This window comes from Desmodus rotundus, chromosome 7, assembly GCF_022682495.2.
Source record: "Desmodus rotundus isolate HL8 chromosome 7, HLdesRot8A.1, whole genome shotgun sequence".
NCBI lineage: Eukaryota > Metazoa > Chordata > Mammalia > Chiroptera > Phyllostomidae > Desmodus > Desmodus rotundus.
In genome coordinates this window covers 67215017-67238724 of record NC_071393.1, presented here as the reverse complement: position 1 = coordinate 67238724, position 23708 = coordinate 67215017, and the positions used below count along the sequence as shown (strand labels likewise).

The 23708-nt window shown below is 38.7% G+C and overlaps 2 protein-coding genes and 1 pseudogene across 9 annotated transcripts in view; 2 read left to right on the top strand and 1 right to left on the bottom strand.

The window, feature by feature from the left end:
* The window catches only part of SLC12A6 (solute carrier family 12 member 6), a 110323-nt gene that overhangs the window by 42651 nt on the left and 43964 nt on the right, over positions 1 to 23708 (bottom strand). For 6 of the 8 annotated variants that reach the window (XM_053929022.2, XM_053929021.2, XM_045202048.3 and 3 more), the window contains one exon: positions 3335 to 3379. The exons of the other annotated variants lie outside the window; for them this stretch is intronic. In XM_053929022.2, coding sequence (XP_053784997.1) covers positions 3335 to 3379 — 45 coding nt within the window. The remainder of the gene's footprint in view (positions 1 to 3334; positions 3380 to 23708) is intronic. 8 annotated transcript variants of the gene reach the window in all.
* On the top strand, positions 9301 to 11046 carry LOC112311114 (elongation factor 1-alpha 1). Its single transcript, XM_045202052.2, has one exon. It carries the CDS (start codon positions 9366 to 9368, stop codon positions 10752 to 10754), a length of 1389 nt encoding a protein of 462 aa, XP_045057987.2. The 5' UTR covers positions 9301 to 9365; the 3' UTR covers positions 10755 to 11046.
* LOC112312156 (U2 spliceosomal RNA) lies at positions 13839 to 13958 on the top strand (annotated as a pseudogene).

Genomic DNA, 23708 nt, shown 5'->3' with positions numbered 1-23708 from the left:
CTTCATACATCTCCTCAGCCCGACACTGAGTTTTGCAAGAGATCTGATGAGTCAGTGGGAAGAGTACCGTATTTTTCAGACCATAAGATGCACCTAGGTTTTAGAGAAGGAAAATAGGAAAAACATTTTGAAGCAAAAAATGTGGTAGAATATTTAATAACATCCTTTAAAGCAGAAATCCTGTAGTGAGCTAGGTAAGCTACATTTGGACTATAAAACACACCCCCATTTTCCTCCCAAATTTGAGGGGGTGCACCTTATAGTCTGAAAAATATGGTAGGTACATTAAAAGAGCTGCACCCTGTTGATAGGAAAAACATTTAGAAGGCCTAGAAAGTGCTATTATAAATTACATTCAGTCGGCAACCAAGGTAAATGAAGCAGCTTTTCACCTACTAGGCCAAATTTATCCTAAAGGAGGTTTTTATAGAGAGCTCGCAAGATTTTAATTCAAGCTACCAATGCCTTTTCTGAGAACTGTAAGATAATTAGAAAATATAACAAAATATCCTTCACTTTTTGCCAACAAAAATTTTTTAAAAGTAAACCAGCCTTTTTAAGGATTTTGAGGCTGTAGTTAAAGATATTGAAGATGGGAGAACATGGTAGTTAGGAGAACATGAGAAAAAAAGGAAATACAGTCTAACCTAGTGAACCTAGGACAGAGAACCCAGGAGAGCAAGCAGGATGAGCTGACTTGAGAATCTGGCCAGAAGACTCTCTTGATATATTCCCAGGTTTGTTTAAAATCGAATGCAACTGTAGGTTGCCAAATGTTTGGAGAAGTCTCTCTGCAAATACTATTAGGATTCTTGGCTAATACTGACTAAGAAAACCTTTCCTTCACAATCATATACTATTTCTTTTCCCTACAATTCATCGCTATCTTTTACTTCAAGTACTTAACTGGAAACAAAATTCACCTTAGTAACACTGAAACAGTGCCAACTCTCCCTACTGTGCATTTGATTAGCGAAGTCCTTTGCTACCTCCATTATGTACCTGTTCCTGGTCAGATGATGAACTAAATACTCTCAAACTTCTCTGTCAGCCATGTATCAGAGAGACAGGAGCAATTTAATAGTTTCGGGGGAAAATACACTTTTCATAGCATGACACAATCTTTCAATGAAATCTTAACCATTCCTGATACAAATGTGAAAATTTTATATAAAGACTAATATTGAACAGTTTATATAAATTATCTAACATAAAAGTATAAAAAAGAATGGTGACAGCCTCAATACCATGAGGCTAGAACCCTGGTAATCAGACTTGCAGCTATATGTTTCTGCCAAATCATTTACTTAACAACTATCTATTTAATGACTAGGGTGTCAAGTACACCCTACTCCAGCACCTATACTCACTCAAAGGAATGAGAAGACTGGAAGTTTATGTCCTTAACCTTGAAAGAGAAGAAAAGAAGTATCCCAGTGTCTTTCTTTTTTTGTTTTTATTCTCACCCATGGATATTTTTTTCATTGTTTTTAGAGAGCGAGGAAGGAGGACAGAGGGGGCGAGGGAGGGGGGAGGAAGTGAGTAGGAGAGAGGGAGGGAAAGAGAGGGGGGGAAGAGAGAGAGAAAGGAAGAGAAGAAAAAAAGCATCAATGTGAGAGAGAAACATCAACTTGGTTGCCTTCTTATAAATGCCCTGACTAGGGATTGAACCTGCAGGATCGAACCCAGAACCTGGGAATGCGCCCAGACAGGGAATCAAACCAGCAACCTTTCAGTATGGGGCCCATGCTCCAACCAACTGAGGAACGCCCTCCAGGGCAGTTTCTTTAGCTAATACTTTGAACCTTTAATAAGCAAACAAGTCAAGTACTTTTCCTGCTTCAAACATTTAGATAGCTAACATTTTTTCACAGCTGCTTTGCACATATGCAAACAGCTAAAAGTTCAGCAATATACAAATCAAAATAAGCCTCAAACTAGAAGATACACATACAAAAAAATGGCTGTTCATATATTTAAAAGTACTTACTTCATAATTAAGTACAAATACAAACTAGAGATGCTGTTTTCACTGATTGGATGAAGAAAAATTTTACAACTGATAATACCTACTTTTGATGACAGGAAGCCGAGTATGCCTCCATACTCCTTATTGGTGGGAATTTAAGTTGATGTATTTTTTTGAAAACGTACATATCCTTTGAGCAAGGAATTCATCTATTAGGAATTTATTCTACAAATATACTGGCAAGGGAAATGCAAGGATATATGTACAAGATGTTCATGACAACATAATGTAAAAGTAAAACAGCTGGAAATAACTCAAATGCTCAGTAAAAGGGAATTGACTGCGAAAAATTAGAGCGTTAGAATACTATTACACTACAAAGAAGTGCAGCAGATCTTTATGTACTGGTAAGAGATGTCCAAGATAAAATGTTAAGTGAACAAAAGGAAGTCATAGAACAATCTGTATAATTCCATTGACAGAAAAAGTAAAAAAGATAGTCATATATAATGTGAATAGTAAAAATTTCTAGAAGAAACTGGGACAACTGTAACTGAACAACAACAAAAATAATTTCTAGAAGAATTTCCAAGAAAGAGTCAACTACAAGTACCTTGGGAGTACAGGTGAGGTGGTGGAGAGAAGGGACTCTGAAGGACTTTTACTTTCTTTAGAGTATATACTGTTTATATGAATTCCTCCCTGAGTGTTTTATTTTTATATTTTAAAAACTTATCAGTTCAAAGATGATGTGAAATTCTTGTCAAATTATAAGCTTTCTACAATGTAAACAGGCAATGCCTAAAGGAAATCAATTCATTTCCATAATGTGCAGCAGACATGGAACTGGGACATCAATTACTATAGCTTGCTGTTTATGAAGTACTTGCAGTAATTAAAATGAAGATGATTGACAGACTGTGAAAAATAAAAGGAAGGGCAAAGTAGCTGCAAAGCCCAAAATATTAGACTATTATAATATCTTCTTTTCAAATTTTTGGAAAAAGAAGTTCCAATTCCTACAGATTTTTTAACACCACAGACCATGCTAAAATTACCTTTTTTACTGAGGTATGATTGACATGAAACATTACACTAGTTTTGGATGTACAACATAACTTGGTATTTGTATTAAAATTATTTTCAGTATAGCTAAATTGAGTCTTAGCAATCAATTACAAAAGTAGTTACCTAAAACTTACCAAGTTGAGAATAGAAACAGCAGGAAAAAAAGGTGAGGAGTGAAAAGTAGAAAAGGAGGAGGAGACAGAAAATAGAATTAGAGAAAGGAGTAATGTCTGTTAGTATAAACAGGAAAAGATTATGTTAGAAAGAGTCAATTCCCACAGTAATATAATACTATACCTAACAGCTGGCTGTGTTCCCCTGTGATGGAGTTCTGACTTGGGTCTGAAAAACAAACAATTGAAAAGAAAAGAAAAAAATGAATGACCAAAACAAATAATTTCTTAAAAATCAGCAACAAAAGTTAACGAAGGAAATAAGCAAAAATTTTTTAAGTACTTAAGAAACATTAATGAAAGAGTAATAAAATATAATGAACTATTATAAAAATAATTGCATTGCTTCCTTGAAAAGTTAAACAACAGAATTATCACATGACCCAGCAATTCCACTCCTAGGTACATATCCAAAAGAAATAAAAACAGGGACTCAAACAGATACTTGTATGACAATGTTTATAGCAGCACTATTCACAACAGCCAAAAGGTGGAAACAATCCAAGTGCCCTTCAATAGAAAAATAGATGAAACAAAATGAGGTATACACTTTCAGTGGAATACTTTCAGCCATAAAAAATAAAGTTCTGATACATGCTAGTGTTGATGAACCTCGCAAATACTATGCTAAGAGAAACAAACTGGATGCAGAAAGACAAATATTGTATTATTCTATTTATGTGAAATATCTGGAAAAGGCAAATTTATATAGAGAGAAAGTAGATTACAAGTTACCAGATGCAAGGGGAGTGGGGAATGGGATGTTATTGTTTAATAAGTTCAGAGTTTCTATTTGGGGCAATGAGAAATTTTGGAAATAGACAGTGGTAGCGATTACACAACACTGTGAATTGCAATTAGTGCCAATGAATTGTGTGTGGGGAACCGTTCCAAGCGTGGGAAATGTGGCTCAGCCCCCACTCAGAAAAGCCAGTGGGGAGCGAGGTTGGCGGGCAGGACCCATGTCCATGGATAAGTTCTCCAGTGGGAAATCAGGCCTGCATTGTACCCAGACTGCTATGAGACTTGCTCTTGCTGAAACTCCCTCACCCTGAATTGAGGAAGCAAATGTTTACTGAGTATTTTTATCTTCCCAGAATCTGGGCTAGACCCTCCAAGTTTGGGACAAAGCCGTTTGACCATTTCTTCTTTTACATTGCAAATGTCCTCCTTTGATGTATTCAGTGACATCCTCTCTGTTGTCAGCAAAAGATAACCACCCAAGACAAACCTTTGTATAGTAAAAAAAGGACCTTCTTTGATGTTAAGGGCCTGAAAAACCTATAAAGGCTGGTCAAGGCAAGGCTCTGGGTGCTACCCCCTCGAGGGAGTGTGGCCAAGGCGATCAGAGGCACTCTCCTCTTGAGAGAGAGGCCGAGCCGTCCCTTTTCCCCCACAGGACCTCTGTAGTCCGTGTGTATGTGTATTGGAATACTGAAACCTCAACAGCAGATAGTGCGGGCCGAGATCTGCGTCAGTTGTGCACTTAAAAAATGGTAGATTTTATTTTATATAGATTTACTAAAATAAAAAGTAAATTAAAAAAATAATAACACAGATTCAATGAAGCAATACTAGTTCCATAAAACAGAAGGATGATTCCGGGCTTACAACATAAGTTACATTTTCTCTTCATGACAATAGAACATATGACATACAACCACAGCAGCTCAAAGTCAAGACACAGGTAAAGCACTCATAACTATTAGCAGATATGGTCTGATTTGACTTTAAGATAAAATGACAAAACTGGATTTTATAAGTATCTATTTCTTCAGTAATCTATCATAAAATTAATGGCTATAAGCCAAGTCCCTAATGCAAAGAGATATTGACTATCACCGTTTAGTAAGCAACCACTTGCTTATTTTAAAGGCTTGAAAAGCATTAATGGCTAAATATGTAAAATAGCTCCACTTTCCTCAAAGATTGTAAGTCTCTTGTGTCACAGAGGATTACATATGGCTTCCTCAAATGTGTCTGGAGAATAAAAATTCTAGACAGGTGGTGGAGGGATAAGGGGTAGAAGGGCGGTCTGTGAGCAACAATGGGGAAAAAGGTTACACCTTTATTTTTACTAACCTCTAACTAAAGTTTACTCTAGGCAACAAATTAAAGTACCTGTGATTTTTGTCAACAATAAACATCAGATATTTTCCTATCATATTAATAGTTCTTGCATATATTGCAGTATCTTTTAGGTTCGATATTACTTTGAAATCATAGTAATTATTAAAATGGATGCTAGTTCTTAATGCGTTAGATAAAAAAGCACTTATTAGAGCACAAGTTTAATATTTTGATTACTATACTTTAATATAAGATATTTTTAATCCTATGTATATGTATGTGTGTGTATTATTTTATGCACTTAAAAACATTATACTGAAAAGGAATTTGTAGGCTTCAGGCCGGTAGTGTGGTCCAAGATACAAAAAAGAACAACTATTGTTGTAAACAAAGTGCAAGTAATATTTTCCATCGTATTTGTAAATATAAATATTTTATATATAATTTTAATTAAATCTAACACTTTAAGCATCTCAGAAAGAATCAATCAGAATACTTAATAAATTCTGATTTCTGATGTGTACTCTACAAACTGTATTCAAGGAGGAAATAAAGCAGAAATCCGATTCAGAAAACTAAAGTTTCATATGTTATGTGTGCATTTTAAGATATATTTTAAAATATTTTATTTATTTATATTTAGAGAGAGGAGAAGGGAAGGAGAAAGAGGAGAGAAACATTAATGTGTGGTTGCCTCTTGCATACCACCATTCAAGAGGCAACCAATATCCATGCCTCCAGGGCTTAAGATATATTTTTATTGTTCCACTTTATTTATGCATTCATTGGTTGATTCTCATATGTGCCCCTATTGGGGGTCAAACCCACAATCTTGACATAATGGGGTGATGCGCTAACCAACTGAGCTACCAGGCCAGGGCCTAAGATATATTTTTGGAAGATTTTTCATTCTTAATTTAATTTAAAAAAATAGAAATTCCCAAACTTTCTATTCTAACATATTTTCTGCAACATACTAGCAGGTGAACTCCCAGTTTTAATTTAAACTCATCTTCCTACCTAAATAAATAATATGGTTCATTAGCAAATTCTACTAAACGTTCAAATAATTAATACCAATCCTTCTCAAACTCTTCCAAAGCCTTGGCTGATGTGGCTCAGTGGGTTGAGCACCAGCCAGCAAGCCAAAGGGTCACTGGTTTGATTCCAGGTCAGGGCACATGTCTGGGTTGCAGGCTAGGTCCCAGTTAGGGGCATGCAAGAGGCAACAAATTGATGTTTCTCTCGCACATTGATGTTTCTCTCCCTCTCCTTCTTTCTCTCTTCCTCTCTCTCTCTATAAATAAATAAGTAAATAAATAAATCTAAAAAACACCCCCCCCCCAAACCCTCTTCCAAAAAAGGAAGAGGAGAGACTACTTCCAAACTTATTTTACAAGGTTAGCATTACCCTGATATCAAAACCACTCAAGGACACAAGAAAAGAAAATTGCAAGCTAGTATCCCTGATGAACATAGATGCAATAATCCTAAACAAAATATCAGCAAAATGAATTCAACAATACATTTAAAGGATCATATACCATGATAAAATAGAATTTACCTCATCACAAGTAAAAAAAATCTTCAACTACTTATGGTGACAAATGTTAACTAGACTTATGTGGTGATCATTTTGCAGCATATACAAATATGAAATTTCCTGAAACTAATATAAGGTTGTATGTCTATTAGATCTCAATAAAAAATAATGATAAAAAAGAATATGAGTTGTTCTTGCATGTAAGAGACAGCAGAATAACAGTTCCATAGCACGTTAATATGTTAGATCTTCTCCCTTTTCCTTTACCCACTCCTTGCCCCCTTGTCTCTTTCATATAGGGGAAAATTGAAGCCCATCATTATAGAGAAGTAGGTGTATAAATAGTATGTAAGGAGTAGAGAACGAAAAATAGAAGTTTAGAACCAGAAGAACTTGAGTCATCATCTAGATGTACTCTAGTGATTCTAAGGATAGGCTGGAGAGGGGTTACCAGCATCTGTTTTTCTCCCTAACACCATACCAAGACGCCTTCAAATTGAGAATCTCAGATTCTAATATTTGCAGTAGAGAAGACAAATGCCTGGATTAATAAATGGCCAAACACACATCACACTACTGCCAAAAGAGAAAGGATACAGATAATAGTCTTGATGTCTTAAGAACCTATATCCATGTTTCTCAATTCTCTAACTTTCTTATTCTAAAATAAAGTACAATAGCCTAAAACAAGCTATCTGGAATTGCCAGGAAATATATCTCTGAATAAAAATGAAAAAAACACCTCAGAACACTCAGGCAGTGTAGCTATGATTTTAGAGGTGGGAGTGTAAGTGACTTTTCTTAAAAAGAATTATGTCCTTCTGTACTATATATTCCTTGCCTTCTGAACTGGGCATATGTATGTGTGTGTATTCTCTACTCAAGCCAATACTCTCCCTTTGAGCATCTTTGTGTAGATCCCTACAAGTACAACACAGCTATTTGTTTTTCAATGATAATGAAAGGAATGAGGGGCAATCTTTACTAATCTGGTAAACTGGACACTAACCCTTCAGAACCTGTGAATGTTTCGTTAATATACGTAAAAGCTGAAACAAGGGCAAATCTAGGCGTAAATAGGCTCATGAAGTCACTAGAACGAAACTAAGCATGCCTGTAAAAATCACAACTGGTAAATACCTCATGCTGAAGGGCGTTTCTGAGTATGCAATCCAAATTGTGTAGTGCAGTCAACATAACATTGTTCCGGGCATCTAAGATGTCTCTGGTCATCTTTCTTCTGTATTGTATCTGAACTCCCCCATTTAACATTTTTTCCTGCCTATGTCACTGGTGAGAGCACACCCAGTTTGTCTAAGACTGGGAGTTGTCCCTTTTATTACTCAAAATGAGTAATTTTAACCAAATTACTTCCCGTAACAGGAACAATCTGCCAATAATGTAAGTGTTTTTACTCTTCCGTGGTCTTAATTTTAAGCTACTTCTAGGTCACAATATAACCAATTAATACACAAAAGCCTGTGATACTTTTATCAGTCAAATGGTAGTTTAAATAAAAAATAGAAACATAAACCTTCTCACAAATGCAATCATAAAAATAAACTGAAAATATTGGGTTGGCCAAGAAGTTTGTTTTGTTTTGTTTTTTGCATACAATAGCTCTAGTAGCACTTAGTTGTCTTTAACTTCATTTGAAACAATTTTGTTAGATTGTACTGTGACAGCTGTCATATCAGCATGCATTTAAAAAAACATTAAAATTGGTGAATTTTTGTGTAGCCATTTTAATGTTGAAGATGGAAGAAAATAAGCAACATTTTCAGCATGTTATGCTTTATTACTTCAAGAAAGGTAAAAATCAACTGAACCTCAAAAAATATTTGTACAGTGAATGGAGAAGATGGTGTGACTGATCAAATGTGTCAGAAGTGATGTGTGAAGTTTCATACCAGAGATTTCTCACTGGAGGATGCTCCATGGTTGGGCAAGCCAGTTGAGGTTGATAGTGATCAAATTGAAACATTAATTGTTTCAATTATACCACATGATTATACCACGTGGGAGATAGCTGACATACACAAAATATCCAAATCAATAGTTATTAGTGAAAATGAAAAATGTATCTTTTATTTTATGGGAAAAACCATACAGACTTGGCCAACACAATATTTCTTGTAACAGTAATGGTATAGTCATTTTACAAGTAGGCAATTGCTCCATATATTTAGCTTGAGTTAATGGTAAAGAATGAAGATTTTATTCAGTGTCTTGCCATGTGCCTTGGAAAGTAGAGAAAAATGATTGTGGGTGGACCTCACTTGCAAAACTGCCTCTGTAAATAGTTGTGCTGAAACACTTTACTGTTTTCCCTAGTTTGCCCACAGCAAGTCTTTTTCTGAATTTCCTTTGATAATCACTTCATCTACCATTCTTGGTAGAGAATTTGAAGTAAATAAAGGGTATCTGTATATATTCTTTAAAGATTTTGTACATTTTTTTAAAGAGAGGGAAAGGGCTTTTCGCAACGGGTTTGCCGCCAGAACACAGGTGTCGAGAAAACCACCACTAAATCAAAGCCAAAATGGGAAAGGAAAAGACTCACATCAACATTGTGGTTATTGGACACGTAGATTCCGGCAAGTCTACCACTACTGGCCATCTGATCTACAAATGCGGTGGGATCGACAAAAGAACCATCGAAAAATTTGAGAAGGAGGCTGCTGAGATGGGGAAGGGCTCCTTCAAGTATGCCTGGGTCTTGGATAAACTGAAAGCTGAACGTGAGCGTGGTATCACCATTGATATCTCCCTGTGGAAATTCGAAACCAGCAGGTATTATGTGAGCATCACTGATGCCCCAGGACACAGAGACTTTATCAAGAACATGATTACAGGGACATCTCAGGCTGACTGTGCTGTCCTGATTGTTGCTGCTGGTGTTGGTGAGTTTGAAGCAGGTATCTCCAAGAATGGGCAGACCCGTGAGCATGCCCTTCTGGCTTATACACTGGGTGTGAAACAGCTGATTGTTGGTGTTAACAAAATAGATTCCACTGAGCCGCCCTACAGCCAGAAGAGATACGAGGAAATTGTTAAAGAAGTCAGCACCTACATTAAGAAAATTGGCTACAACCCTGACACAGTAGCATTTGTGCCAATTTCTGGTTGGAATGGTGACAACATGCTGGAGCCAAGTGCTAACATGCCCTGGTTCAAGGGATGGAAAGTCACCCGTAAAGATGGCAGTGCCAGTGGAACCACACTGCTGGAAGCGCTGGATTGCATCCTGCCACCAACTCGTCCAACTGACAAGCCCCTGCGTCTGCCTCTCCAGGATGTCTACAAAATTGGTGGCATTGGTACTGTCCCTGTGGGCCGAGTGGAGACTGGTGTTCTCACACCTGGCATGGTGGTCACCTTTGCTCCAGTCAGTGTTACAACTGAAGTAAAGTCTGTTGAAATGCACCATGAAGCCCTGAGTGAAGCTCTTCCTGGGGACAATGTGGGCTTCAATGTCAAGAACGTGTCTGTCAAAGATGTTCTTCATGGCAATGTGGCTGGTAACAGCAAAAATTACCCACCAATGGAAGCTGCTGGCTTCACAGCTCAGGTGATTATCCTCAACCATCCAGGCCAAATCAGTGCCGGTTATGCACCTGTTCTGGATTGTCACACAGCTCATATTGCTTGCAAATTTGCTGAGCTGAAGGAGAAGATTGATCGTCGCTCCGGGAAAAAGCTGGAAGATGGCCCAAAGTTTTTGAAATCTGGTGATGCTGCCATTGTTGATATGGTTCCTGGCAAGCCCATGTGTGTTGAGAGCTTCTCTGACTATCCTCCTCTGGGTCGCTCTGCTGTTCGTGACATGAGACAGACAGTTGCTGTTGGTGTCATCAGAGCAGTTGACAAGAAGGCAGCTGGAGCTGGCAAAGTCACCAAGTCTGCCCAGAAAGTTCAGAAGGCTAAGTGAATATTATCCCCAACACCTTCCACCCCAGTCTTAATCAGTGGTGGAAGAACGGTCTCAGAACTGTTTGTCTCAATTGGCCACTTAAGTTTAATAGTAAAGGACTGGTTAATGATTACAATGCATCGCAAAACCTTCAGAAGGAAAGGAGAATGTTTTGTGGACCATTTGGTTTTTTTTGTGTGTGTGGCAGTTTTTAAGTTATTAGTTTTTAAAATCAGTACTTTTTAATGGAAACAACTAGACCAAAATCTGTCACAGAATTTTGAAACCCATTAAAACAAAGTTTAATGAGGAAAAAAAAAAAAAAGGGAAAGGGAGGGCGAAAGAGACAGAGAGAAACATCAATGTGTGGTTGCCTCTCACGTGTCCCCAACTGGGGACCTGGCCTGCAACTCAGGCATTGTGCTCTGACCAGGAATTGAACCAGCAACCATTTGGTTCATAGGCCAGCACTCAATCCACTGAGCTACACATGCCAGGGCTTGTATTTTGCTTTTAAAACTCAGTGTGTAAAGATAGAATAACTAATTTCATTAAATAACACAATCAGTAGTGAAGACTGTTGCATAATTGTTTAGAAAAAGTAGACATGACCAAATGCATATGTATCAGGACAATTAGCTCATCATACTAGTATCTGTATTTTCTAGATTGACTATAAAAACGATTTCTGAATCTCAAATACCTTTTTTTAAAATTAAAGATTTTATTTATTTATATTTAGAGAGGGGGGAATGGAGGGAGAAAGAGAGGGAGAGAAATATTGGTTTGAAAAAGAAACCTTGATCAGTTGCCTCTCACATGTACCCTGACCCAGATAGAAACCACAACCCAGGCCTGTGCTCTGACTGGAATTGAACCTGCGAACTTTCACTTTGCAGGACACTGCTCAACCCACTGAACCACACTGGCCAGGGCAGAAAACCAAATACCTGAAATTACCAGTCTTAACACATTTCTAATTTTCTGGACTCTAACTTTTAAAAGACCAAAGAAACATCAACATTATAAGAAATCACCTGACTAAAGTTAGGCAAAGATGATTAAATGGAATCAAGGCAATTACTCTAACATTCACATTTATTAAATTGTTCCTCACTGTATGGTAGGGAAACCTAAGAGAGAAACAAGTTGAAATAAGGTAAAATCCGAAAAGCCTATACGCTTCACATAGATTTTGAACTTACTGCAATTAAACTAGATACACCTTGAAATTTTACATGAGACTATGTTTAAATTTTATGTAAGATTAATGCTCTGGCTGGTGTGGCTTAGTGGATTGAGTACCACCCTGCAAACCAAAGGGTCACTGGTTTGATTCCCAGTCAGGGCACACGCCTGGGTTGTGGGCCAGGTCCCCAGTGGGGGGCGCTCGAGAGGCAACCACACATTGATGTTTCTCTCCCTCTCTTTCTCCATCCCTTCCCCTCTCTCTAAAAGATTAATTGTGTTTACATTTAAATAAATAGATGGGTGAAAAACAGCAGGCAATTTTAGATAAAGTAAAATTAAACAATGAGATGGAAATGTAAAATAATATATACAAAAAGTTAATAAATCATTATTTCTAGTCTTACCCCCAAAAGGAGAGTTGAAAGATACTTCTTTGAATTTTTAATATACAAAGAATATAATTTTAAAAAGATACAAAGTCAATATTCAGAAATAGATGGCATTTTTGTATACCAACAATGAATTATCAGAAAGAGAAACTAAGAAAAAAAATCCCACTTACTGTAGCAACAACAACCAAAAATAAAGTACCTAGGAAAAAATTTAACCAAGGAGGTAAAAGACCTGCACTTGGAAAACTATAGAGCACTGAAGAAAGAAGTTGAGGAAGATACAAATAAATGGAAGCATATACTGTGTTCATGGACTGGAAGAATTAACATCATTAAAATGTCCACACTATCTAAAGCAATTTACAGATTCAACACAATTCCTATTAAAATAGCAAGCACATGTATCACAGATCTAGAACATGGAACCAAAGAAGACCCCGAATAGCCTCAGCAATCTTGAGAAAGAAGAACAAAGTTGGAGGGATCACAATACCTGATATCAAACTATACTACATGGTCACTGTAATCCAAACAGTCTGGTACTGGCATAAGAACAGGCACATAGATCAATGGAAGAAAATAGAGAGCCCAGAAATAAACCCATGTCTCTATGGTCAATTAATATTTGACAAAGGGGACACATGCATACAATGGATTAAAGCAGTCTCTTCAATAAATGGTGTTGAGAGAACTGGACTGGTACATGTGAAAAATGAAACTAGACCACCAACTTACACCATACACCTGAAGAAACTCAGAATGGATAAAAGATTTAAATATAAATGGTGATAGCATAAAAATCCTAGTGGAAAACATAGACAGTAAAATCTCAGATATCTATGCAGCAATATTTTTGCTGATATATCTCCTAGGGCAAGGGAAATAAAGGAAAAAATAAACAAATAGGTCTACATCAAGTTAAAGAGCTTCATGGCTAAAGAAACCAGTATCAAAATGAAAAGGGAACCAACTGACTATATGGGAGAACATATTTTCCAAGGGTACACTGAACAAGGGTTTGGTCTCTAAATATATATAAGGCACTCATATGACTCAACACCAGGAAGACAAATAATCCACTTTAAAAAATGGGCAAATGACCTGAACAGACACTTCTCTGAAGAGGACATGCCGATGGCCCATAGCCATAAAAAAATGCTCAACATCAGCAGCCATCAGACAGATGCAAATTAAAACCACAGTGAGATATCACCACACACCTGCCAAAATGGCCATTAATAAATCAACAAATGACACATGCTGATGAGGATGTGGAGAAAAGGGAACCCTAGTGCACTGTTGGTGGGAATGCAGACTGGTGCAGCCACTGTGGAAAACAGTATGGAATTTCCTAAAAAAAACTAAAAATGGAACTGCCTTTTGACCTAAGAACCCCCAAACGCCAATTAAAAAGAATTTATGCACCCCCACGTTCATAGCAGCACTATTTACAATAGCCAACATTTGGAAACAGCTTAAGTACCTATCAGTAGATGAGTGGATTAAAAAACTGTGGTATATTGCTACTTGCCCTTTTTGCTAAGATCAAGTGTAGTATCTGTTCTTGTCAGTTTAAAAAACTGTAGTACGTTTATACAATGGAATACAATGCAGCAGAAAAAAGGAACTCCTACCTTTTGTGACAGCATGGATGGTACTGGAGACTGTTATACTAAGTGAAATAAGCCAATCATTGAAAGACAAATACCACAGAATCACTTATAAGAGGAATCTAATGAACAAAATAAACTAATGAGCAAAATAGAACCAGAGGCACAGAATCATGGAACAGACTGACAGCTATACCACAGGAGCAGGGAGGTGTGGACTGTTTGAAAGGTGAAGGGATTAGTCAAAGAACATATATTAAGGACCCATGGTCATGGACAACAGTGTGGGAACTGATTATGGAAGTGGGGGTTGCTGATTTGGAGGAGGGTGAAGGGGTGGTAACTGGGACAACTGTAATAGCATAAAACAGTTAAAAAATAAAAATAAATAAAAAATAAAATTACATTTCTTTGGGAATAAAATATGTTAAGAGTTTACTTCTGCCAAAAGAAAGATAATTTCTGCTGGGATTTATGGTTTAGTTCCGTCCATCTGCCATGTAATGCATCTCTGTAGACAGCTAATCATGGAGCAAATAAGTTGTGGTACTGATGTACTTCACATGCACTGCATATTCCTTAGTGCTTAGTATATAGTCTGTAGTATATTAATAGGGACTTGGTGAGAAAATGGTTTGGGGAGGGATAGTGAGTAATTTTGGCAAATTTATTTAACAGTCCAGTAGATTTCTATAAGGTAGATTTCAATTTCTCAGATCCTTCAATATGTTAATGGTTGCTTAGCTAATCTACAAAAGCATGTAACATTTGTCATTCCTAAATACATCAGAAGAGATAACTATTTTTTCATCAACCATCTTAATTATTGTTTTATGGTATACATTTTGGAAGTATTCAACTAATTCATATCAATATACTAAGCTTCAGAGATAACTCCCTATTTGTCTATGCAAAATAATCATCTGGAATACTTGTTAAACTACAAATTCATGGGTCACATAACTAACCCTAATGACTTCAGATTCTGTAGTTTTATGAAGTGCCCCAGGTGACTATCATAAAGCTTCATTCATTCAAAATCCATTCATTTAAATATTTGAGTGATTAATAAGTTTCAGGCATTATTCTATGTGCTAGGATAGAGTATTAATTAAGAAAGACAAATTTCCTGTTCTCATGCAGATTTGGTGAGACAAAGAATAAAAGAAAATGAATGACCACAATTATTTTCATTTTTGTAAAGATTTAATTAATTTATTTTTAGAGAGGGGAAGGGAGGGAGAAAGAGGAGAGAAACATGAATGTGTAGTTGCCTCTTGCGCATCCCCTATTGGGGATCTAGCCTGCCACCAAGGTACGTGCCCTGAGTGGGAATTGAACTGGTGACCCTTCGGTTGGCAGGCCGGCACTCAGTCCACTGAGCCACACCAGCCAGGGCTATTTTCTTTATAACACTTACTTAAGCCAAAATTAAGAAGAGTTAATGGAAAGGCTATTTTGGATTGCGTGCACAGTGAAGACCTTTCTGAGGAAACAATATTTAAAGTGCACCCTGAATGTAAAGGAGCCAATGTGAAGATCTTCAAAAAGACTGGTCAGGGAACAGTAGTTATGCAAACACCCTAAGATGGGAATAAGCTTTGTATGTTTGGAAACATCAATATGGCTAAAGTGCAGAGAGTAAAAACGTGGTTTAAAAAGAAAATAGGTCAGTGATGATGGTGGCACAGGGAAACATGGCTCACCCCCTTGCACAACCACACCAAACTTACAACTAAAATATAGAACAACCAAGACTCGGAACAGTCAGAAAACAAGTTGAATATCAAGTCTGACAACTATGGAATTAAGGAAACCACATCCATCAACTGGTAGAAGGGGCGGAGATGTGAAACAGGCTGGTCCCACTTTCACATGTGGTGGATAAAAATTCAGCAGGGATATCTTGGGAGCAAGGAGTCCCAGACCCACATCAGGCCCCCATCCCAGGGTTCCAGTGCTCAGAAGATAAATCCCCATAACTTCTGGCTGCAAAAACCAATGGGGATTGAGTCAGTGGAAGAAACTTCTGGAACCCCAAGCAGTTCCTCTTAAAAAACCCACACATGGATTTACTCAGACTCACTCCCTTGAGCTCCAGCACAGGGAAAGCAGCTTGAAAGGTACCAGTGGCATATAGAGAGAAACTGAAGTGTCCAGCATCAAGGTGAGAGCCAGGGGGACAGCTTTCTCCCAGACCGAAAGGTGGGCAGAGGCCATTGTCCCTCTTCTGAACCATCCCTGCACAGAACCACAGAGCCTGCAAGCTGGTGGCATACCTGAGACTCCAACAACCTGGCTAACACTGTTTGCCCCACCCTGGAAATCCCCAGAGACTCAGTCCAACCAACCTTATGGGCCCACCCAAGCTGCTTTTCTACATGAATGGCTAGTCTTGGCTCATGTTTCACAACTTTCTAAGTCCTCTGAAACAAGCAACAGCTAGCCTCAGTGAGCTCCCAGCCTCTGTACCTCTTGCTAATGGCCCCAAGCCTGGAACTAGCACCAGTCAGACTAGATTCACAGTTTGGCTTTGCCTGGGAAACTACAAGTGCAGCACAGGTAGCAGCCATCTCAGATTGCTTAATAGCTCAGAAAAGATGGCCCCGGGAAGAACACAGGTGGGGGCTGACCTTGGCCTGCATCACCCAGGAAACTCCAGGGCCAGCACAACCAGTGGACATCTACAGAGCATGTCAGTGCCTCTCCACCCTGCATTACTGATCCTCCCTGGAGGGCAGAGGTTGGTGGTCAGTGGTCACAGCCACTCCTTGCAGCTGATGGACCTGGGTAAACCCCTCCCACTGATCTGCCATCAGCAACCATGGCTCAACTATAAGAGGAGAGTATACTAGGCCCATATGAAGAGTGCACCTCGAGTATCCAGCTTGAGTGACTAGGGAGGCTGTGCCACTGGACCCTACAGGACACCAACTACATTAGGCCACACTACCAAGGCACAGAGTCAAAGCAGCTCTACCTAATACATAGAAGCAAACACAGGGATGCTGCCAAAATGAGGAAACAAAGAAACATGGCCCAAGTGAAAGAACAGATCAAAACTCCAGAAAAAGAGCTAAATGAAATGGAGATAAGCAATCTATCAGATGCAGAGTTCAAAACACTGGTTATAAGAATGCTCAAGGAACTTAGTGAGGATCTTGGTAGCATAAAAAGGAACCAGTCAGAAACAAAGTATACACTAATTGAAATAAAGAACAATTTACAGAGGTACAACAATAGAGCGGATGAAGCCAAGAATCAAATCAATGATTTGAAACATAAGGGAGCAAAAAACAACCATGCAGAACAATAAGAAGAAAAAAGAATCCAAAAAAATGAAGATAGTATGAGCAGTCTCTGGGACAACTTCAAGAGGTCCAACATTTGCATCATAGGGGTGCCAGAAAGAGAATAGAAAGAGCAAGAAACTGGAAATCGATTTGAAAAAATCATGAAACAAAACTTCCCTAATCTGGTGAAGGAAATAGACATGCAAGTCCAGGAAGCACAGAGAGTCCCAAACAAGATGGTGCAAACAGGCCCACTCTAAGTCACATCATAATTAAAATTCGAAAGGTTAAAGATAAAGAGAGAATCTTCAAAGCAGCAAGATAAAAGAAGTTAGTTACCTACAGGGGAATTCCCATAAGACTATCAGCTGGTTTCTCAAAAGAAACTTTGCAGGCTAGAAGGGATTGGCAAGAAATATTCAAAGTGATGAAAAGCAGGGACCAACAGCCAAGATTGCTTTACCCAGCAAAGATGTCATTTAGATTTGAAGGGAAGATGAAGAGCTTCCCAGACAAGAAAAAAACTAAAGGAGTTCATCATCACCAAACCATTATTTTATGAAATGTTAAAAGGACTTAAGAAAAAGATCAAAGCTATGAATAATAAAATGGCAAAAAACACAAATCTATCAACAGTTAGATTCTAAGAAACAAACTAAGCAAAGAAGAACAACAGAGATAGAATCAGGGATACAGACAGAGTTTTGGTGGTTACCAGAAGGGAGGGAGATGTGGGGGAATGGGTGAAGAGGTGAGGGGATCAAGAAGTACAAATAGGGGAGAACCAAGATGGCGGCGTAGGTAGACACACTGCACCTCCTCGCACAACCAGAACTGACAGAAAATCGAAGGGCAAGGAAGTCCAACACCAAGTAGATAAAAAAAAAACATACATCCAGACCGGTAGGAGGGGCGGAGACGGGCACCGGGGTGGACAGGACTCACGTGGCCGTGGCGGACCGAGACTGGCAGAGTGTGGGACCAACGGGGCAGGCAGTCCGACTTCTGGCAGACCCTGCGGCCCCAGGTTCGCGCAGATAAACCGAGAAGGCCGGACTCAGAGTGGCGGAGAGCGGGGCAGGCAGTGGCGGGTAGCACCCCTCGGTCCCCACATTCGCGCACCGATAAACCGGACAAACGGCGGGGAGCAAAGCAGCCTGCGCAACCCAGGGCTCCAGCTCGGGGAAATAAAGCCTCAAACCTCTGATTGAAAACGCCCGTGGGGGTTGGGGCGGCAGCTGGAGAGACTCCCAGCCTCACAGGAGAGGTCGTTGGAGAGACCCACAGGGGCCTAGGGCGTGCACAAGCACACCCACTCAGGAACCAGCACCAGAGGGGCCCAGTTTAATTGTGGGTAGCAGAGTGAAAGACTGAAATCCGGTGGAGAGGGGAGTGGGAGCCATTGCTTCCTCTCAGCCCCTCCCCCACGTACAGCATCACAGCCCAGCAACCAGCGTTACCCTGCCCTGGTGAACACCTAAGGCTCCGCCCCTTTAAGTAACAGCCGTGCCAAGACCAAAAAAAAAAAAAAAAAAAAAGGCCCAAATGACAGAACACTTCAAAGCTCCAGAAAAACTACAACTAAGCGAGGAAGAGATAGCCAACCTATCGGATGCACAGTTCAAAACACTGGTTATCAAGACGCTCACAGAATTGGTTGAATCTGTTCAAAAACCAGATGAAAAAATGAAGCCTATGCTAAGAGAAACAAAGGAAAATGTACAGGGAACCAATAGTGATGAGAAGGAAACTGGGACTCAAATCAATGGTGTGGACTAAAAGGAAGAAAGAAACATCCAACCAGAAAAGAATGAAGAAACAAGAATTCAAAAAAATGAGGAGAGGCTTAGGAACCTCTAGGACATCTTGAAATGTTCCAACATCCGAATTATAGGGGTGCCAGAAGGAGAAGAGGAAGAACAAAAAATTGAAAACTTATTTGAACAAATAATGGCGGAGAACTTCCCCAGTCTGGCAAAGGAAATAGACTTCCAGGAAGTCCAGGAAGCTCAGAGAGCCCCAAAGAAGCTGGATCCAAGGAGGAACACACCAAGGCACATCATAATTACATTAGCCAAGATGAAACACAAGGAGAGAATCTTAGAAGCAGCAAGAGAAAAGGACACAGTTACCTACAAAGGGGTTCCCTATGACTGTCAGCTGATTTCTCCAAAGAGACCTTACAGGCAAGAAGTGGCTGGAAAGAAGTATCTCAAGTCATGAAAGGCAAGGACCTACATCCAAGAAAGCTATCTGTATCCAGCAAAGCTATAATTAAAATGGAAGGGAAGATGAAGTGCTTCTCAGATAAGGACAACTTAAAGAAGTTCATCATCACCAAGCCCTTATTATATGAAATGTTAAAGGGACTTATCTAAGAAAAAGAAGATAAAAAATATGAACAGTAAAAATGACAGCAAACTTACAGTTATAAACAACCACACCTAAAACCAAAACAAAAGAAAACTAAGCAAACAACTAGAACAGAAACAGAACCACAGAAATGGAGATCACATGGAGGATTATCAATAGGGGATTGGGAGGGGGAGAGTGGGGGAAAGGTACAGAGAATAAATAGCATAAATGATAGGTGGGTAATAGACAGGGGGAGGGTAAGAATAGTGTAGGAAATGTAGAAGCCAAAGAACTTGTAAGTATGACCCATGGACATGAACTATAGGGGGGGAATATGGGAGGGAGGGGGTGGGCAGGATGGAGTTGAGTGAAGGGGCGGAAAAGGGACAACTGTATCAGCATAATCAATAAATATATCCAAAAAAATTCAAAAAAAAAAAAAGAAGTACAAATAGGTAGTTACAGAATAGCCATGGGGATGTAAAAAACAGTATAGGAAATGCAGTAGCCAAAGAACCTACATGCATGACCCATGGACATGGACAATGGTGGGGGGATTGCTGGAGGGAGTGGGTGGTGCTAGGTGGAGGGGGTCAATGAGAAAAATTGGGACAACTGTAGTAGCATATTCAATAAAACATAATTAAAAAATAAAACGTACTTTAAAAAAGATAAAAGAAAATAGATGAGCAAATTAGGTAACAGTTTCATGTTGTGGTATTGCAGACCATAGTAAAAAGTGTGCCTTTTACTTTATAAATGATGTGAAACAACTGGAAGGTTTTAAATAGCAGCATTACGAATCTGATTAACTTTTTACAAGATGAAAGATGCTGGTTGCAGAATGGATTGTGGAGGAAGCAAAAAACAGAAGTGGGGAACCAATTAGGAGTCCTCTGCAGATATCTTACGAAGACAGGATAAGGACTGAAGTGAAGGTGGTAAAAGTTGTGAGGGTGATGGTATCTCCTGAAGGAGCCCATGAGCTAGTCTGCAAACTAATGTCCATGTTACTTAAAATTTGTAGTTCTTTTCATTCATTTATTCAATCAATATTATTTGGGCTCCGGTTACATGTGAAACATTATTCTAATAAAACTGTAGTAACAAAATCTCTTGCTGTCAAGGAGCTTACACATTTGTGGGGAAGACAAAAACAATAAACAAACAACATCCTATATTATAAGTCAAGAGTGATTAAGATATAAAACAAACCAAAAAAAGCAGAGTAGGAGAAGAGAGAGGATTAGTGGGAGGCGGTTTCTGTGCTGGTTTTCATAGAGTCTAAAAAGGTCTCTCAGAGAATGTGACACCTCATCAGAAACTTGAAGTGAGGCCTCTAGCCATACAAATACCCTACAAATATCCACAAATGAATATTAGTAATATAATTAACTCAATTATCCCAGGACAAAATAACTAAGGTAAAAGATATTCCAACTAGGGAATTATGAAATAATTACTAATCAGCAAAATAGAACTATACAGTGACCATGAATGGCCGCATTATGCCTACTGCAACATAAAAGAGTTCAGAAATACTACTTACCCCAGTAAGACACCCTCCCCTACCCCCACAGGGCATGAGAAAGGTAGGGGAAGCTCCTGTGGTTATGAAATCCAATATAGACTCAGGGCTGAAAGGGTAGAGAAGTTAGGAAGAGAAAGATCATCCACCTAGAATAGCAAATATGGTTCTGTTTTCAGTACTTGAGAAAGTTTAGTAACCAGACTATTTTCTGTTATTTTTATACTTTTGAATACTCCTAGAATATAAGTATACATAATTTTTTTGTTATTTTACCTTTAAAAGTTTATTAAGTTCCTTTTGTTCTAAACATCTTGGTAGGTTTTACCTATGATTTTGGATGATCAGGATGAGATTCCATTTTCTTCCTACACCCCTGCCATTAACCCTGTTAACTCAGAGTCAAAGCACTTTATTAAATATCATTTTTTTAATGTTTGTGCTGGAACATACTGAACATCTCTTCAAAATTTGATGTTCTCTTTTTAACAGGCTCAGAGCCTCTACTTGGCAATAGTTATCTAGCAAGATTAGTATCGTCTGCATTACATTTATTTTTAGTTTATAGTCTTTTATGCAAGCATGCTGGCATTTCATTTAGTAACAAAGTTTCCTTTATAAAAACTCCCCTAGAAAATCAGTACCTTGATTTAAGACAAAATATTAAATTAATGCAAAGATGATATATAAAAATGGGAAGATTATAAACGTAGTCTCTCAGTAACTAAATTTAGGGGAAATTTTTTAGGTTCGTCATACCAAATCTCCACAGCAGCCATGTGAGGAAGAATTATTCCCATGTTCCAGAAGAAACTAGATCTGAGAAAACTGAACTGATTTGTCCAAGGTGGGAGAGCCAAAACCCCGTGGTATATATAGCCTTTAGTGCTGCAAGGGTCCAAAGGAGGAGAGGAACAGTATGGATCAAGGCAGCGTGAGCTTTAAGTACAATTTTTTTTTAAACTTTAAAAATCATGTAGAACTCAAAACCATAGGGTAGGAATAAACAGAACATGTCTGGGATGGAAAAACCACTGAAATTTTCTTAAGTAGAAGTCTAAAAATGAAAGTATTGCCCTGGCTGGTGTGGCTCAGTGGGTTGGGCACCGTCCCTAGAAACAAAAGGTTGTTGGCTAGATGCTGGGTCAGGGCACATGCCTGGGTTGGGGAGTGTGGGGGATGCAACTGATCGATGTTTCTCTTGCACATCGATGTTTCTCTCCCTCCCTTCCCCTCTCTCTAAAAATAAATAAATAATATCTTTTTTAAAAAAGAAAGTATTTTCAAGTAAGGAAACATGAGTGCAACATGCAAAGGGAAATGAGTGCCAGATTTATTAGAGATCAACAGGCATACTTATTATTAGACCATTGTAATTTATCCACGCGCTAACAAGTATCTCTAGTGTGGGCTCTAGAATAGTAGTAATAGGCAGTTGTCATTATTAACTCAATTACATCAGAATGATTATAGTACTATATTAGAGATACAGACAAATTGATATGGAACTGTACATTACATCCCCTGAAAAATGTAATAGAAAAACCACTAAGGAAGAAGTGATGTTTGAGCTCAGTCTTAAGAGTGTTTGCTTGGTAAGTGCAGGAAAGAACTTTCCAGGAAGATGAAACAAATATGTGGAAAAAATGGACATTCAAGAACATTTCTTTTATCTGGCGTGCAGTATGCATGAAAGAGTGACAGACAAGGAGGCTGTTAAGTTGGAATGTTCTAGATCATGAAGGAACATGTATGACCTACTGTGCAGTACAGACTTTATTCAGCAAGCAATGAGCAAACATTACAGGGTTTTAAATAGGGGAATAAAAAGATGACATTTATATTTGAGAAAAATTCCTCTGGAAGTTACTGCAATCGGTGGCTATTGGAGGATAAATAAGAAGTGACTAAGGACTAACATGAACTAATTGTAGTGGCAATGAGGATGGAAAGAAGAGGACAGATTTGAGAAATATTTGGGAGACCAAATGAGCAACAATTGGTTAAAGACAGGAAAAGAGAGGGAGAGGCCTGAGGAGAGCTTGAGTGTTTTAATACGTTGAGGCAAAGGAGTCAATAATGTAGTAGAAAACTCAGGAAAGAGGATGCAAGAAAGGCTCTACAGCACAGGTATACAGATAAGTATTGAATAATAACAAGAAGGTGGTAAAGGATAGGTGTGAATACAGATGCTGGTAAGAATTTGGAAAAAGGCGTTTTGAAAATACAGTTTTCTCTGTGAAGCAGAAGTTCAGTCATGCTGAATACAAGGGGAAAGAGGATTGGGAGTTTAATGAGCATTTTAAGTTTTGTGAGAAACTTAAATAAAAGAGGCTAACTAGAATAACATAGAAGGAATTTTGAATAGTGTTAACAGCACAGTTGAGACTGGAAATGGTGAATTTGTGGTGGCACCAAATTTCATAGCTGTGACATATGCCCTCCTCCCCACCGCCAGCAACACAGCTGCTAAGTTCAAGAATGAAAGGAGGGCCCTGGCTGATGTGGCTTGGTGGATAGTGCTGGTCTGCGAACCAAAGGGTTACCGGTTCGATTCCCAGTCAGGGCACATGCCTGGATTGCAGACCAGATCCTCAGTGGGG

What these genes read in the sequence shown, in the direction of transcription:
- LOC112311114 (XM_045202052.2), top strand. Translation starts at nt 9,366, where the DNA reads ATGGGAAAGGAAAAGACTCACATCAACATTGTGGTTATTGGACACGTA.